The 15,614-nt window shown below is 40.3% G+C and overlaps 1 protein-coding gene across 1 annotated transcript in view; it reads right to left on the minus strand.

The window, feature by feature from the left end:
- The window catches only part of GRAMD4 (GRAM domain containing 4), a 51,557-nt gene that overhangs the window by 16,105 nt on the left and 19,838 nt on the right, over positions 1-15,614 (minus strand). Inside the window, exons 3-6 of the mRNA XM_074168199.1 lie at positions 10,784-10,904; positions 3,633-3,694; positions 1,498-1,630; positions 997-1,022 (exon numbers count right to left, since the gene is read on the minus strand). Of these exons, the coding sequence (XP_074024300.1) occupies positions 997-1,022; positions 1,498-1,630; positions 3,633-3,694; positions 10,784-10,904 (342 nt within the window). The remainder of the gene's footprint in view (positions 1-996; positions 1,023-1,497; positions 1,631-3,632; positions 3,695-10,783; positions 10,905-15,614) is intronic.

Raw genomic sequence — 15,614 nt, forward strand, 5'->3', positions numbered from 1 at the left:
GGAAGTGATTAAACAACTAGGACTAGATTTCTTTGAGCATCAGCAGCGCGACAAAAGCAGCGGATGAAGTGGAAGGGCACGCTTGAGGCACTGGAGGAGGTCACTGACTCGAGCATTGCTCCACCATCCTACACTGAACCTGCAGGGAAGGTTAGCACCTGGAAACCGCTGGCAACAACAGGGATCTTGAAAGCAACCAAGGGTCCGAGAGCTCTGAGTGTGTCCTCATGCACCCCTGGAAAACAGGGATCTAGATTTTGTGGCTCAGCAAGTGGACCCAAAGCTTAAGCTTAATACTGCTTTTTTTCAAAGCTATTCTGAAGGCAATGCACATCCACCACAGAGAATAGGTCACAAGTATTCTCCCAAATGAAACTAGAATGAAACTGGTATTAGAATAAGGAGAACAAAACTGACCTTACATGGAGATTACAGACCCTTACCTTCAACTTCACCTTCCCCCCTACAATAATTTAACAATTTGAAACACAAATCAGGCTAGCAATTCTTGGCTGCACAGAACTTTTGGAGGGCTTAACCCACCATCTTGCATCCTCCACCTTCTAAAATAATTTACCAGCTATCCAAATGCAAGACACACTAGGGGTATGCATCATCCAACCCCTCCTTCTTTGAAAGCATTAGCTAATGGACTAGCAAGTGAACTACAAGCAGCTCAGGCACAGGGTATGGGCACTTACTTTTGCCATTGGAAAAATACTCTGTTCTCATTCATTACATGTTTACATTTTAATTAACATGACATTTTTAGTTCAAAGATACCGTACGTAATTCAAGATTAAAAGCAAGCTTCTACCACTGCTCCTCTATGTTACTTTGCACTCCAAACACTAATTCAGGATTTCAGAATCATTTCTGCTTATGAACTGACAGAAGTATTTCAAAACACTGCATTTCGAAATCCAGCAATCCTCTCAATAGGGTTACTAAGAACTATTTTTACTTCCAGAAAATAAAATACTGCTAAGTACTTACTTAATCTTCTCATATTTTCAGTCAACCTGAAAATTAATGGACAAAAACAACTTGTTAAATAGGCAAGTAGTGCTCAGTTGTGTACATTTGGTCCCTGAAACACCACTCACAGCTACAAATTAGATGTTTGTGCATAAAGCTACATTCTTGACTGTTATGAAACGTGCTTCTTGTAACTAATACAGTCTACCTTACATCAGACAAAAACTGAAATGTAAAAGCTCCCCAGCCAAACCAAGACTTTGTCCATGGTTTGAGAGGCATATGACACAACCTGGTAAATAACATAATTCTTATTCTACCTCAGACAGCAGATAAACTTCAGATTTTGTGTTTTGGCTGAAGCATTCACAAACCTTTTGAGACGGTCCTGTACTTTCAGTTTTATTACTGCTAATGCAAACACTTGCTCAAACCATGGAAAAGGTCGTTAAAAAAAAGAGGAAAAAAAGGAACTTGTAAAGAAGCCAACAATTTCTCACAATGACATTCAAGATTTACCTTCTAGCGCTAAGTGGCTCTTCTGTTTCCACTGTATTCTCTTCTGGCTGAAATCTGAAGTCCTCAACATACTCCCCAAATTTGTCGCAAAACCACTTCTGGAGTCTCGAACAGACTGTGTGACTACGCTTATCTATAAAAAAGAAGCACTAAGTATCAGGGTAATACTAGAAGAGAACTTCATACAAAGCCTGCCCCTGTTCCCGCATGCCATGCTTTGTTGGGAAGCAGACTTTGTACGACTTTCCTGCCCTTCACCAAAAACTCTTCAAGGAAACTCACTGTGCAGTTTCCTTCTGCCACTGCACAGAAACCCTGACTGCACTATGGCTGGTAAAATAAGACTAAAGGTGACTCCTGCTTTGCTCTAAGTACAGCACAGGGAAGTATCCTATTACCAGAAGTAGAGAGATTACTTAAACATCCTAACAAATGAGAATTTTTAGCAAGCACTGTAAACACATTTTCTGGGCAAGAGGTTCCTGTAAACAGAAGACTGATGTAAATCTCTGCACTCCTATTGTGCTGAAGGGTCACCTCAAGAAAAGCAAGTGCAAAGCAAAACACCCCTGAGCAGAGAGCAGGACAACCAACTTGCAGACAAGTGAATCTGACAGGAAAGCGAGGGGGAAACTTTAACAAGATTCTGCAGGAGGCATTTTTACTGACACTTTCCAACCATTTACAGGCTGTAAAGACTCTGTGTGTGTGTGTATATATATATATACACACACATACACACATAAAAAACGTACACTTTCTTTTGTCTAAAGCCAGGCTACAGAAGTTATACTGTATATGCCACCTTCTATATATATGGAATACAGAGTCATAACACTGCCTGGAAAGTCTTATATGGCAAAGTAATGAAGCGATGCACACTTTCTGTATGTCTGTTTCAGTGGAGAAACATAACATAAATATACGGGTATATGGAAATAATATGAGGGTGAAAGCCTTAAGGTAGTGCAAGTGAGAACAAAACAATTTCCTTTTGCTTTACCTGTAACTCAGAAAATCACTGTCTAGAAGGAATAAATAATGAGACTATTCTTTGGAAAGGTAGGTCAACACAGCAATGTCACGAAGAGGACACTGGTTACAACTATTCCAGGACCAAACTTGGTACAGAACTCCATAAAATTAAGATATGATTAAACAGAGGCATGAAAGATTTATCAGCCAACCACAACAGCCAAAATGATGCTTTTAAGCATGTAAGAAAAAATAACCAGTGCAAAGAAAACAGAATCAAACTATTTATTAATGTATGAGTAGTGTCTAGAAAAACAAGAAATTTAGTGACAGTTCAAAGCTGAGAGAACACTTGCACTTGAAAATAAAAGCATATGAAGTAGCTTCCCACATGCTAATAATTCAGATAGTACTCAGAAAGAAATTTTGAGTGTACAAGACAGAAAAAAATGGCAGGTTGTAGTTCACATAACAGAAAGTATTGACATAATGGAGCACAGGAGGAGCAACTTCAAATTTAACCCACAGATTTAAAAGCCTAAGTCTCAATCAAGAGGTGTGGTGAGGAAAGCTTAAGTGTACTGAAAGACTGAGAATTTGAGAATCTGCCTGTTGCCTTAGTTCTTTCAGAAACACTGTATTATTGAATACATAATAAGCAGCAGCTTAAGCAATGTAGATGCCGCTGTAGGTGTCCAAAAAATGAGTAACTCTTAAGCTTATTCCTTCTCCAGAATGTTTTTTCTTTTAGAAAACAGAAGCAGGAATACAGTTAATGGCATAAAAGAGCTTTTACAGTTGAAAACAAAATAGAACATCATTTCTGTGTATTACACCTCTTGTCTGGTAAGTCACAGATCAGCAAGGCATGCAAGAACGACGAAGTCAGACAACAGGTTTCATTACAATCCTAAAAGCTTTAAAATACACAATAAATTCCTTGCTCAGGTGCGCAAAGCCAGCTACCCAAAGTAAATGCAGAATCATGCACAGAGAGGCAAGAAGCTGCTCAAACGGCCTTTCGTATTCGACTTCTTCAGAAGCCTGCTTAAGGACCCAGCAAGTTCTTCAGCAAGGTTTGATCTTCTAAGGATCAAAAGAAAGGGGTGAAAAAAACCCCGACTGATTGAAACTGCTAGTAGAGATCTGACCAAGATTACCTGTTCCATTGGCTTGCGTCTGTGGCTTTGCAGGTTGCTGAGCTGCAGGCACCTCTTCCGTCCTACAAAGAAAACAGAAATGATGTGAAATGCTACAGATGGAAGATTTTTTTCCCATTTCAGGTGAAGGAAGCACTGGAACTTCTCAGTTTCCATAGCTGAGATAATACAAGATAAGAAGGAGAAAAAAGCAACTTATGCTGTTTTGCAAGATTCAAAATATTTACCACACATTGCACTTAGGATCCAGGGAAACACCATCCGCTGGAAGGAGAGTGTGGTTTAGCCATTTCCTGTCACCAACAGCTCAATTTCATCTTACAACTACTAAATAATTTAGTATCAAATTTGTTGCATTACTTATGCCTTTGTGTTGTATGTTCATTGCAACGGCAGCCGGGAAAACTCTTCAGAGCCCTGACGTTTCCCACAGTAATAAATGAAAAGGAATTCCGTACTGCAAGTTGGTAACCACAGTACTAGAACAAAACCACAGTTTAATGCATGAACCTTGAATTCTCCCATCGTTACCGGAGCCAAACACCACTCATTTTCACAATGAGAGGAACAGGTGTCAGGAATTATTTTAAATGTTATGTTTTAAGCTCCTGAAATGCACAGAAACCAACCAATTTTAAAAATATCTTTTAAAAAACTTACAAAACTGAAATAACCATCTGAAAAACTGAAACAAAAATGTTCTAAAAAGACACGGTAAGTTGCAGGCATTATTGGTCTCATCTTTCAAAATGAGTCAAGAATAATATTCTCATCCATTAAAAGTGAACAGATTTTGGAAAACACAAATCCTTTTGCCATTCTGCACGTGTGCAAGGCTCCAAATTACATTCGCACTATCCTCAGCTTCCAACTGCCAACCTGTCTTGAGAATACTTCAGGCTTCAGTCCAAAAGTCTTCAGCCATCCATGTGGATATCCTACAGAAAGATTTTTTTCTAATGAAGCAGCAGCTTTGGCAACATGACACCAGACACAGCAAGCTTTACTTGACAGGGAGTTGTACAACTGAAAAGATTACTGCTTAAAACAAAAACGTGTTGGTCGTGCAATTTCATTATCACTCATTTATTAGATAATATAAGTGATTTCAAATGTTCCCTTCATCTTTTGCTCCTGAGGAAGGGAACCAAGTGGGATGCCGGTCAGCAAATGGAGAGCGAGAAGAGGGATCTCACTGTACTGGACAGACTGCAGCAACATAGATGGATATAAAGTTCTCTCTCCTGCTGTTCCTCTAGAAAGCACATTAGGGAAAGATCTCACTGTACTCTCTGCACATGGAAAAGGTCATTACTAATGTGTGCCATCTCAACATCAGCATACATCAATGAGTACGATGGAGAAATTACAGAACTAATTACCTCCCTTTGTTCCTAAGCACTCCCCATATTTAATGAGCTCTCCACATCCTTGCTCATTTCTAAAAGACATTTAGAAATAATTTAATTATTTATAAATTATAGCTGGACACCTATCTGTGTGGAGAAGCTGAATTCAACGGTTTCTGCTTTCAAAGCTACTTGTTTTCCCACCTCTTCAGGGCTTTTCCACACAACTTCTGTATTTGAAGCAACTCTTCTTTTCAAAAGCTGCCGGAAATTCCACCAGTTTATTTTTTTCTAGCTAAACTTTGACTTTAGTTTCTGTGCTGTTTTTCCAAAGTTTGTACACAAACCATCAGTTCCCCACCTAAAACCTCCTCCTCTCCTTGCTCTTTCCCCATGTTTCATCCTTTCATCTTTCAGGCACCATTTCTCTTCTAAAGACAGAGAGCCATTAATGCAATTAAGTTTGCACCAACTATTACACAGCAGGTTCTTGTTTTCCTCTATCAGCACATCAGACGGTTACACCATAGAGGTGGGCATTTTCATCCACAATCTGTCACTGTGTGTCATTGAAGCTGAAGACACATTTAAGTAGAAAGGAGACAGTAATTCACAAGCAGGTTCACGCAGGCAGGAGCCAGTTACTCAACCTGCTCCAGTCGTGCAAAGTCACTGCGGGGGGTGTCACACCTGAACAGCTCCAGTGACAGAGCCAAGATGGGATCCCACCACCGCCAGCGCCTTCAGGATGGGTCTTCCTTTGACATGCTGAGATATATTTTCAGATGCAGCACAGCATCATTACTCCCCATGTTTCTTGGGAAAAAATCAAAAAAATCTCATCAATAAGCAGTTTTGGATGGCAGTCTCACTGGGCTCCATCAGGAGCACATGATGGTTTGGCTTCGGCCCTTCTTGGTGCTTTGTTGTTTCCTTTTTTTGGCAATGTCTTACTTGCCATCTGCCTGTTACTCCTTCCCCATGAAGAGCCTGACCTTTACGAATCATCAGGTTAATGACAGCTCATTACTGCACCTGTGAATCAGGTTATAATTAGCCACGTTAGACAGATTTGGGCCAGGAAGCTCAGAATTCATTGTTTAGGCTTGCACACCCACTGGGAAGCTCAATCCCAAAACCAGGTCATGTTGAACCAGCCAGCACATCGAGACCACTGACGGAGGGGAGGAATTATCTTTCCTACAGCTTCTGAACTTCTCTTCATGCCAGAGATCAGCTAAAAGGCTGGAAAACATAAATGGCTCCCGGAACAATGCAAGAGGCTGTGTTTCTATGGGGCTTCCTAACTGCAGCCTGCACCACAGAAAATAAGCTGCATGAACTCCTCTGGGACCACACTTTCCACCCAGAGAACAGGGTGTGATTGGTAATGCCAACAGATCCCCATCCTGAGGCTAGGTCATGTTTATGCAACTAGAGATTGCACCCATTTCAAAGCACAGGTTGATTAAAACAGATAAAAGCAACTACAGCCAATGGAGAAGACAAATATAAATATGCCCAATCTTTATTTTTTGTTTTTTTCAATATATACCCAAGTCAGGGAAGCAAGACTGTTAGAGCTGCTCACAACTAGCAGATGTGCAGCATTCAAAAATGACCAGCACACACTGATGCAGTGTCCACCCGATGCTGCTCCACAGAGAAGCACCAAGGCATTATATTTGTAGCTACAAGTATGACACAAAAGTTAAGGCAGCCTTGACACTGGAGGCCATTTATCTTAACTAATCATTTAGGTTTTGTGCATCTTTGGCCTTGAACATGGTTGCAAGCTAAGGCATATGTGAATCAACAGACTCTCCCCAACAACTGTGTGAAGACCAGACCTGCTGCACACAAACAGGTTCAGTCGCTGCTGGGATGTTCTCAAACATATTAAAAGCAATTTTCCCACAGGCTGACTGGAGTACTGAGTTCACAAGCAAGCCATCATCATTCTTTTGACAGCTGTGGTGAAAGCCAGTCAAGGCTGTTCTATCTTTCTTACTGCTCAAAGGAACGTGAATGTGTATGCACTTCCATCAAAAGCACTTCACAACCTCAGAACTACAAAAATAAGCATAAAGGAGGTATTTTCACAGCCAGGTTTAAAGACTAATACACGGCTTCTTAGCTTGAGGAGCTGTCAGAAAACCGAGTTAAAACATTTTCATACATTTTGCATCTCTTTCCCATTAAAACACACCGAACATTTCAGAAGCCTTTGTCCTCCTCACCAGGTACTCCCACATTTTACATGGCTAGTGTCCTAAACTGGTAGTTTCAGAAACAAAAGACAAGGTTTCAGAAGAAATACTCTCAACCTAAAGTTGTATAAGACCTAAATGTTCATGGGCAGAAAATAAAATAATTTAAAACTAAAGTCCTGGCAGAAGCTACTTTACAAGCAGCAGCCTGTCACCAAATCTACTAAGTTAAAAATAAACGCAGGCACCAAGTTGACCCAACGGGGTACGTCAGAAATCCCAGCACGGCAGCCAGGCAAGAAACTTTTGACCCAGGTTCTTGCTACCTGTGTCAAGTCGCAGCCTGATGGGGATCCTTCCAGGTGGGAATGCTTCCAGCCTCCAGAGCAATCTCAAGCTGAGGCACCTTCTCAAGGGACAAAGTCAGCCATACCAAAAACATCGCTTGTGTGGAAGATGACATCATTTAATAAGAGGCCAGGAAGAGTTAACCAAGATAAGTGGTACAGAAGGAATAGTGGCTTATGCAGAAACATTGTCTATTTTCTCCTCTTAAAAATAGCTCACAGTGATACTAATAAAAAGGTTTGTATAAGCCACAGCTTGTTGGTAGGTGTTGTTGCACAGCTTCTCTTTTTTTGTTTTGGGCTGGTTTGTTTTTTTCTGTGTGATGGAGCTAGCTCACAATTTGTAAAATAAGGCAGCAACAAGCCCACAAGTTACACTAAACAAGGATTGCTCACACAGACTATTCCAAATTATTTATGCATTGTTCCACTAGCAAAATGTCATAAGCTTCAGCTGTTGTTCCAAATGCTGAGCTGTCCCAAAGTGCGTCTGTGGAAAACTTCAGCTGAGGCCACTGTGTTTCTGAATTCTCAGACATACAGACAATGAACAGCATGACAAATGAAAGCACTGAACATCCTCTCCTTCCACTCGTCCCTCCAAACAATTCAATGAAAGATAACCATGGTCTTTACTAAAAAAAGAATTAATTATTTTTTTTTAAATCTACATCGTTAGCTCATTGTTTTCTCCTTGCTGAACACTTTGCAGCATGTATTTATATAGCTACATGTATTGATATACTGCACAAATGCTTTTGAATACTGCAACTATTAAAATAATTTCTTCCTTATTACACCACAGCATGGTTTGGTTTTCATTACTAGTTCGCTTCTGTAAGCAAAAAGAAGAGTACATGCAAACATGTTTCTATGCATATCTACCTAAAGATTATATGAAAAATTACCTAAGTGAGAAGTAGGGCAAATTTGGTTTTGTTGACAGAAGCAGAGATGACTTTCTGTGGTTATTTTGTTTAATAAAATTAAGTTTCTATCAGGCGTAAATTTGGCCTATTACTTATTTGATTGTGCCAGACAACACTTCGCCTGCAGTCCTAATAAAAGTATTTTAAAATGCCTACAGTGAAGTGCAAAAAGACAAAAAGCAGTGAAGAAGAATTTCACACAATGGAGCACAAGTTAAGCAAAACCCATAGGCGACCTGATTTTTCTTCTTCTGGGTAGAAACCGGCAATTTTTCGAAGTCTTATTTTGTTGTCATCTTACATATGCCTGCCTGTCGCAAAAAGGGTTGGAATATTAGCAAGACTAGTTAGAAAAAGATTCGGATAAAGGGGATAATTGGCTGAATGTAATCCCCAAGTGCAATATCCAAGCTAAAAGGGCTAGTATAATCCTTCGGATATCTAAATGGGAATACAGCGTTGAAGCAGACAGGTCATGCTACCTTAATTTAGCAACGGCACGCCTGCTAGAGCTTTGCTGTTGTCTACAATCCAACAAGACACAGACGTTAACGCTAATATTGATAAGGACAAACCTTCAAACTCTTTTTTCTGTAAAATACACATACTCATAAGTCGCAGTGAAAACTAAGCATGAAACTTGGCAGCTCAGGTCAAGGCTGCACGCAGACAGACCTGTCACGGAATCAGTGATTTCGGAAAACCATCAGTGTGAAATACCAGCCAAAAACATCCCACTGTACTGGGTGCTGAGGATAAGAGGGAAGGCCTAATTTATTTCTATATAATGCCTTGGCAGACCCACACTTTGAATATTGCATGAACCCAGCCCGTTCACCTCAACACACAGCAGTTAAAGAATGGCAACTGAAGTGATTAAAGGGATGGAGTACTCCTAAGGAGACATTGGAGAAGTTGGAACTCTTTAGTGGAGAGGAGAGTAAGAAAGGAAAGGACTGAGCAACGGTGGTAAATAAATTGAATGCTGAGCAGTTATGCACCAAATCTCACAATTCTGTAACCACGGGGAACTTCTTGAAAGCACTAAGAAATCTGTTAAAACGGAAAGAAAATAAATTGTTTTTTAGAGTCAAGAGTAGAGACTTCTGTAACGTATTGCCTCCACAGCTTCCAGTGGTAGATAGCACCAGCTTTCAAAAAGGGGTTAAACAAATTCATGGATAACAGATCTGCAAACAAATACTGAAGTGAAAAGGCAGCGATGTGCCTTCTGATACCCCTAATGCAGTGTTTGTGGATGCTATGGGAGTAGGAAGTAAACAGACCGCAGAAAGCACCTAGGCTCACACATTGCCTATAAATAGCTCCTATTCCCATTGCTACAGAACACGGGTCTGACCAGAAAGGCATTTTTACACTCAGGATGAGTACAGAAGGAAGCGGCAGGCTGGGAAGAGTTTGTATGGCATTGGGAAACCTCATATCCAGGTAAAAAGTTTTGCCTGTTTGTTCTTGCTTGTCACCTCTAAGTAACTGGCAGTGCTTATGACACATGATTACCAGCTCACTATCTCCCGATGACAGTGGCTGATGGGGAAACACAAATCCTGCTGCTCAGCCAACTAATCTTAGCTACTGCTGCGGAGGATAACGCAGGCAACCACGTATGCAAGTGGTCTAGACCAACAAGGCCATCAAGCAGCTGCTATGGTCTTCAAATCTGAAGTCCATGTACAGCTAGACAGTCTAAGGAGAGACAACATCAAATGTGATGCTTGGCATCATCACAGTGGGTGTCCTCAAGGCTGAAAGGACTTAGGGGTATCGGAAGGCATGTTTCCATTTGTCATTGCAGTCGCAAGGAAGGCTCAAACTTCAGTCACTCCCACACACTTGGGGTTGTGCTGTGGTACTGGGATGTCCTTGCTGCTACTTGAACAGGAGTAAAAGGACTGGGCAATCTGGAGATGACATAAGTTTTGAAGAGGCAAAGCATGTGCAATGGCATGGCAAAGGCTCTGGCATTCAGCAGCATACAGTGCACCCCGATAGCTCCAGGCAGGTGAAAGTTCCCAGAGAGAGGGCATCAGAGAAGGTGAAATGAAGAATATCCCAACTAGACAGGTGTCGGGACACCTCTGTAGCTAAGGCAGTATGTATGGTCAAGTAAATCAGGTGCATGTGGGTGTACAAGATGTACTTTTACAGGACAACATAGACAGCTTCTGTCTCTGTGAGCTACTAATTTATTTTAAGAGACCCTAGGCTGGAAATGCATGCTTTCACCAGAACTCGTCAGAGACATTCAGAGATCTCAAGTGGCTTTCAGCTTTACAGCAAAGATATTTCTCTTACCTTGCTTTAAGTACTTCATTCACTTTTTGTTCTAGTTCTAATCTCCTCTGCCGTTCCTTTTCTAGCTCCTGCCTTAATGTTTCAGCGTTTGTTTCTTCTCTCAGCTTCCTGAGTTCCTCCTCTGTTAATTAAAAAAGAAGAAAAAGATTTAGTTACCCTGAAGTATTTCTATAAGAAAATTAAAACCTAATTATGACAGATTAGCTGGTGGGTTATTTTAAATCTGTGCTATACCAAATATATTCACCAGAAAAAAAACAAGTAATCAATGACTAGAAAGACTTCATAAAAAGCACAGAGCTGTATCATGTACAAAATGTTTAGTTACAATTGTTAAAGCAAGGGGGAAAACAACTTTAAAAAGTTTTCAACATGCGATGTATCAAAAATAAGGCCTTGGTACAAGCTATGTTTATCTAAATAAGATGTGACATACCCTTCATTCCCCAAAGAAATAATCAGCAGGAAAGGCTGTCTATTGCTAAATCCAGTGGTCATAACAAGAAAAAAAAGAAGTATGTTTTCTTCCCCTATGTCTATGGGTAGAAAAAAAAGCTAACATATACTCACATAAAGTTATATGATGCCATATAACCCTCTATTCATCAATTTCTGGCACTTCTGCATTTTTATACAAGTCAGATGGCCCCATTATGGACCTGAATATCCTACAGTTTTAAGAAGGGATTACGAGTCAAGGAACTAAATTCAGATTTTGACCCTTTTCTGAGGTTACAGTGTGCCCTACTAACTTTCATGTAATGATTTGTATACAAATATATACACATATATATACTTACTTAAACAAACACTCTCACAACTTTTTTTAATGAGAATTGAGTGTTAACTATGCATAAGGCTTTTTCTGTGGCTAGTTAGCCTTGCTTTTTTGTCACTGGCAGTATCCCTATTTATCACCTTATTTTACTCTAGAGCTACAACGCTCAGCTAGTATCACTGATCACTTTTCCCAGATAGGTACACAAGAGACATGACAAAAATATTAGGAATCTCTTTTCTATTTTCTTTTTTTTTTTTCTTTTTAAACAAAAAAATTACGTTTTGGTCTCTGGACTGGTGTTTAAGCTCAATCTCAAAAATAAATAGTAGAACAGCAGGTGTATTTCAAGCTTAAAGAAAACCAGAACAGAAAATACTTGCTAATTCCACCACCGACACGGGAGTTCAGGCTTTATGTCATTTTACAAGATTCATATATTATGTTCTACCCTCCAGCAACCTCTTCTGTTTCTTTTCACACATTGTGATGTAAATCTTTGATAACCAGACAATTTTGATATCTGAGCCTCTCTGACTCCAATCATTATGTGTTTTGAGAAGGTCTGAAGCCCCAGTGCAAATATTCAGAACTGATAAACTCTCCCCCTTCTGCAGAAGGCCCGCATGCAGTATCTCCAATCATTTTATCCGCTGTGCAAGTTAGGTGGTGGTAAATTAACTGTACTCCTGCTGCACTAAGAGGTTTAGGGCACAGAATTAGGAGAGACGGGAAAAAGCTACATGAATCAAGAGGACAGTACAACATGACAGCTTCCACCATGAGGCTACAAGATTGACCTCCACCAAACTGAAAGGAGAACTGTCATCTCACCACTGATGCTTTGTTAGTGACCCCGAAAGAAGAGTGGGAGAACAGAAACCAAGTTATCCTCCAGCATCTAAAACTGAAATTTATTCCCAAGGGTAGGGTAGGGAACTTCCACTGTTGCAGCAGGTATTGTCTCCCCTGTAAATAAATTGAAAGATACGGACATAAGGGCACACCTATACATGGAGCATATGTGCGTCCTAATTATGCATCCACAGGAATTTTAAATCCAACCAGAAGACTGCATTTATAAGTAGCTTATCCTGCTTTCAAGGGTTTGCCTTGTTCCAGAACAAGAGCATGCACACAGCTGAGGGGAAACATCTGTTGCACCGGAGCTTGTGCAATATCATGAAGATATCACAAGAAGTTCCAAAGCTTGATAGGGATGTTATCTTCTCAAGACCATGAAAGGGAAAAAATTCTTCATTAAGTACTTTTTTTTTTTTTTTTAAAGAGGAAGTGACTATGCATTGTATACTCATAAGAAAACCACAAGTAGTGTAAATTAACCTCAATGCCCTTGAAAGTCTACTCAGATCTTCCAGCTTCCTTAATTCTAGTTGCTCTGATTGCGCTACATCTTGTTCCATTAAAAGCAAAACAAAACCCCCAGAAACTTGACCATTAGGAGGACAAACAGTGCCAGAGATGCAGAGTTCCTTTATGCAAAGAGTCAGAGTTAAAGGGTACACAATGAACGAGGCAGAACTCCTATAAAACAAAACAAAAAATACAGCATCTCATCATTAAGGATTGTCACAGCTTCACATTTCAGGGCATTTCCTAACTTTCAAGTACATGACTTTGCATTTTAAATCCACCCCACTACAACTGATCTGGACCCTCCAACTCTTTAAAGCAGCGTTTGTTGCTACTTTGGCAGCACTGTGTTCTGGCATTGTAAAACCTCCGTGTTTGGTTAAATACTTTACATTTGCTAAGCAACAGAGGGGGAAAAAAAAAAAAAAGTGTTCTTCCTTGCTCTTTCCCCTGAAATAATCTACAGTTTGGCCAAGCTGAACTGAACTTTCAGAGGACGGTTTTCTAGCCCTGAGGGCTTCTCCTGTAGAACGAGTGAAGTTGGCTACAAAGAGCAGAGGTCACAGACCCTTGAGAAGAGCCTGTAAGAACATTTCACCGTGGTATCTATCTATTGAGCTTTACAGTTGAGTATCCTCCTTGACAATGAGAACAGAGTGCTCCTTGGACTTCATTTTCAGAAAGTCAAAATTCAAAGATCCTCCCCCCTCCACACACACAAAGATAAAACATAAAAGGACAAGCTTCAGGTCCAAGATTAATCAGCTTCCATAATTTCCCTCCCAGGTACATCAATCTCAGCTCCCTATCTCCTGCTGGGCAAAAAACTTTAAAATACTGCAAGAGGCTCAGTGTACGTCTTAACTGAACATGCAGGTGATGTGAGCAGCCATAAAGGTGACTTGTTTGATGGGGAAGATTACTGAACAGAAGAAAACCTCTGCTGAAGTGCCGACAGAGAAAATGCCTGCCAGCCTGGGAAACAGAAGCATCCTTGCGAAGTGCAGCTGGACTCTCAGAAGTACACAGCTGGGTACCTAGAAGCCAGAGACATCCTGAGATGCCACTGATAAGCGCAAAACCAAGGAACTGTAGCAACAACTTATCATGTGAGAAGGTGAAAAACAGTCTGGAAAAAGGGGAAAACATCCTGAGAAAGTAAGAATCGGTAATTGCCATTGGCTGTTCTATCTGCAAGAACAGGAGAAGTCTGAAAAAATAAAAATTGCTGCAAGAGAACAGAAAACATCAACATCTATTAGCTATGCCAGGTGAAAAAACAGAAATTAACAGCAGTTATTGGTGGCTGAAGTGGTGGTGTCCTACATCTCCTTACTTCTCTATGCTATAAGAATGACTTAACTTTTACCCAAAACAAAGTTTCTCTCTCTGAGAACTTCCCATGCTGCAGGTACTTTTCCTTTCCTAATTAGGTTGAACTCTCTGCATAAACTTTCTAAGTGATCTTGGACCCTCTCAGGGGAGAGTTCAGTTTGTTCTTCCACTTCTGCAATGGCTGGGTCCCCCTCTGGGATGGGTTTGTCCTCCCCTCTGGAATGATTTGACACCTTCTGAGATCTGTCTAAATAAGCTTGCTACTGGTATTATTGTGAACAGAGACACATAGGCATATAACTAATCTATCATTAGTATTTCTGCTGCCGTATTATTGGTAAGTTTGCTTCACAAGTGGTAAGTTTGTAGTGACCTGTAATATACACCTACTAGGTTGCTGCCATACTATTGACTGCTGCCAATAATTTATAGCAGCTTTATATATATATATATGCACATATATATTTTCTTTCAAATATACATTCACTTTGTGAACCACAGGTATAGTTGCTAGTGGTGATTTTTCTGGTATTTTTGGAACTCTGTAATAAAGTAGAGAAATTTAGAGTAAAAAAACCTACGTATTACGGAATCCTACCAACCCACAGTCACAACCACTATACACCTGCAGGCTGGGTAACCCTTTAGGTCGTGACAGCGGGTGTGACCCTGAAAAAACGCTTTAAAATCTCTCTGACAAAGTCAACTTGTGTAAAAAAGCAGGACAATATCGGGATAATACTGCACTTTTAAAAACGAGAGAAAAATTTGAGAAAAGACAATTGTGTTTCAACTACATTTACCTGCATATTATTGCAACCCTGGGAGAGTTGACCCCGCAGGAAAGACCACCACCAGCAATGCATCTTGCAAGTTACCAAAAAAGTGTACCCATATCTGGTTTTCCAGAGCCTTTTATCATCCATTAGGTGTAAAACAACTGTTCTACCTGCGCTCTAAGGACTTGATAATTTAAATTTGAAGATTTAACAATTCAGCAAGTTTAGTTGGTACCATGTAATTGTTAAAAGACAACCTACCCAGCTTTTTGTTGCATCATCTATGTCATCAGCCTCTAGAGCAACTGAAAAATTGCAGTTTGCTGCCCAGAATACACAAGCTTGTAAGAAAAGTTTTGATAAAAAGCTCTTAAATACCAAAGTATTTAGTTCAGGTGAGACTGAACAGTATCTGAGTGGTATTTAGAAAAGAAGGATGATGCATCAGGCTGGGAAGGCACGGCAGCAGGTTGGATTTCTAATTCAATACTGCATGTGCAGTAAAGCGGATGTCTCCCTTAATACGGGGATTGGAGGTGGATTAGGGAGTCTCCTAGTAGCTATT

This window comes from Numenius arquata, chromosome 2, assembly GCF_964106895.1.
Source record: "Numenius arquata chromosome 2, bNumArq3.hap1.1, whole genome shotgun sequence".
In the NCBI taxonomy this organism is placed as follows: domain Eukaryota; kingdom Metazoa; phylum Chordata; class Aves; order Charadriiformes; family Scolopacidae; genus Numenius; species Numenius arquata.